The following is a 3,133-nucleotide window of genomic DNA, read 5'->3' as shown; positions in this document are numbered from 1 at the left end:
CCATCCATCCATCCATCCATCCATCCATCCATCCATCCATCCATCCAATCCATCCATCCATCCATCCATCCATCCATTATCTTCTGCTTGTTCCAAACTCGGGTCACAGGGGCAGCAGCTTGAGCAGGGAGGTCCAGGCATCTCTTTCTACAGCCACCTCTTCCAGCTCTTCTCAGAGTCAGAGTCAGAGTTTCTTTATTGTCATTCGCACCTCATGTGGTACATGTGGTGGAGCGAAATTATGTACACAAGGTCCCAGTTACATCCAACAATAAAATGTATAAGAAAAACAGTAATAACATCTAAGATATGAACTAAGAAAAACATCAACTAAATATACACTAAGCACTCATAACATTAAACATTGAACATCAGCACAAACATGAACATGAGTCTGTGAGCAGATGTGCACGCATGAACACATCAACATTGAAACAGATCAGCAGCAACATGAAACAGATCAGCAGCAACATGATATGATTTTTCACAGTGATTATTCTAGTTAGAGATTCATGAGTCTAACAGCCTCAGGGTAGAAGCTGTTCCTCAGTCTAGTGTTTCTACACTTAATGCTCCTTAACCTCCTTCCTGAGGGGAGTGGGGCAAAAAGTGTGTGTGCTGGGTGAGTGGGGTCCTTCATGATGCAGGTGGCCCTCTTCCTGCATCTGGAGGTGTAGATGTCTGTGATGGTGGGGAGGCTGATTCCGACAGATTTCTGTGCAGCCTTCACCACTCTCTGCAAAGCTTTTCTTTCAGCAGCTGTGCAGCCTCCATTTGTTCTGGGAGGACTCCAAAGCGTTCCCAGGTCAACCAAGAGACATAGTCTCTCCAGCATGTCCTGGGTCTTCCATGGGGTCTCGCCCCAGTCAGATATGCCTGGAGCACCTCCCTAGGGAGGCACCCATGAAGCATCCTTAGCAGATGCTGAACCACCTCAACTGACTCTTTTCAATGTGGAGGAGCAGCGCTTCTACTCCGAGTCTCTCCCAGATAACTGAACTTCTCATCCCATCATTAAGCGAGAGTCCAGCTACCCTGCGGAGGAAACTCATTTCAGCCACTTGTATCCGTGAAGAGATAGCACACCAATCCATCTGCCAATCTCACGCTGCATTCTTCCCTCACTCATGAACAAAACCCTGAGATACTTGAACTCCTCCACTTGAGGCAGAACCTCACCCTTGACCCGAAGAGAGCAATCCACCCTTTTCTGACTTAGGACCATGGCCTCAGATTTGGAGGTGCTGATTCTCATCCCAGCCGCTTCACAATCAGCTACGAGCCGCTCCAGTGAGAGCTGAAGATCTCAGCATGATGACGCCAACAGGACCACATCATCTGCAAAGAGCAGAGAAGGAATCCTGAGACCACCGAACTGGACTCCTGCCTCCCCCTGGCTGCACGGAGAAATTCTGTTCATAAAAGAATGAACATAAATAAAAAATGTGAAAATGTAGTTAGGTTCTTCAGGAAAACAAAACTGATTAATAGAAAATGATTATGGACAAAGGTGTCTCAGTTGGTAGAGCTGTTGCATCTCAGCAAAAAGGTCACCGGATCAAATCCTGGCTGGGACCTTTCTGGGGGGGAGTTCATATGTTCTCTATGTGTCCCTGTGATGGACTGGAGACCTGTCCAGGGTGTCCTCCGCCTCTTGCACAGTGACTGCTGGACATGGGCACCAGTGACCCTCAAAGGAAGAAACGGGTAAAGATGGATGGATGATGGAGCCACTCCACTTACCAATAGGTGGCAGTAATGCACACCATAACAAACACCTCCAAACTTTGATTAAGTAAGGACATTATTATTTTTATCATGTTTTCAGCTGCATGTGTTTCTGAGGGGGAGTTACATGCTTATTGTTGTGCGCCTCCTTCCTGATTATTTATAACTTCCTGTATGTGAACTGTGCTGACAGTAAATCTGGATGTAGAACATGGTTCCTGTAGTTCTTACCTTCCATTAGAGCCTCACTGATGACTGTATGTTGAAGCATTCAGGAGTTACAGCTTTAGTTCAGTTGGTGTCCATTTGTGTGGACATGTTGGACTCCATTTGGACACTTTGAAATGTGCATGGACATACTCTCTTAAAGATATGTCCAGAATAATCATTTCGGATGCTATTGCTACCAAATTTGAACTGGTAGGACATAAATAAATGTATATTTTTTAATTGTTTAAAAAAAAAACTGATTTTTGTGTGTTTCAGATTCATTAACTGCATACTAGTTACAGATACATTATTTATGACAAAACTTCAGAGTGTTACCTTTACAGAGACCAAGATTTTAAATTTATTCCAAGAACTGCATTTAATTTAATTTAATTTGGGCACATTTATTCAGGTGTTTTTGCCAGTTTGTGGCATCAGTTAGCAGGTTAAAACAAAAATGATCATAATTCATAAAATCATTGTTGTGTAGGTTCAAATGAGTTTCACACAAGACCCCCACCTGAGCTTACCTATATGATGATGTCATCATCTCCTCTTATTCACACACAAACACATTTGTATTATTCTAAACATCAGTAAACAATAAAGCTGTTTAGTTGTTTTTTTTTATTAAATTATTATTATTATTTTTTAATTGACCTTTATTTAACCAGCAAATCCCACTGAGAACACAGACCTCTGGTTCAGCTCCTCCTGGACCTGAAGTCAGAATAACATGCAGGTTTTTGGATTGTGGGTGGAAACCGGAACAAACCCACCATAAGAACATGCAAACTCCACACACATAGACCTCAGGTCCAAACCAAGGATCAAACCCAGGACCTTCTTGCTGAGGCAACTGTGCTAACCACTGATCTACCGTGCTGCCTCAATATGTAATACATCTAATCCTAAAAAAGAAATATATTTAAATGTATTACAGCTCCTGAGACCCTGCAGAGTGTTTCAACGTGCTTACTACATTAAATAGAACAAACAGAAGATGAATCTGTTGGATCTCCACACAAACATAAAGTTCTTCTTGTTCCATGTTTAACTCCAGGATCCAGAACCACTCCCGTACCTGCAGCATCAGGATCCATACACCTTTAACATCAACCTGTTTGTGTCTTTGAAAGGTACTGTACACACACACACACACACACACACACACACACACACACACACACACACA

General features: G+C 42.8%; 1 protein-coding gene across 1 annotated transcript in view; it reads left to right on the top strand.

Annotated features, from left to right (window-relative positions):
• fah (fumarylacetoacetate hydrolase (fumarylacetoacetase)) overlaps window positions 1-3,133 on the top strand; it is a 14,803-nt gene that overhangs the window by 6,010 nt on the left and 5,660 nt on the right. Inside the window, exon 10 of the mRNA XM_037697348.1 lies at window positions 3,002-3,077. Within this exon, the coding sequence (XP_037553276.1) occupies window positions 3,002-3,077 (76 nt within the window). The remainder of the gene's footprint in view (window positions 1-3,001; window positions 3,078-3,133) is intronic.

This window comes from Nematolebias whitei, chromosome 2 (assembly GCF_014905685.2).
Source record: "Nematolebias whitei isolate Nwh7 chromosome 2, NemWhi1, whole genome shotgun sequence".
In the NCBI taxonomy this organism is placed as follows: Eukaryota; Metazoa; Chordata; class Actinopteri; order Cyprinodontiformes; family Rivulidae; genus Nematolebias; species Nematolebias whitei.
Note: the sequence above shows the minus strand (reverse complement) of the source record. Positions and strands in the feature narration are given on the sequence as shown.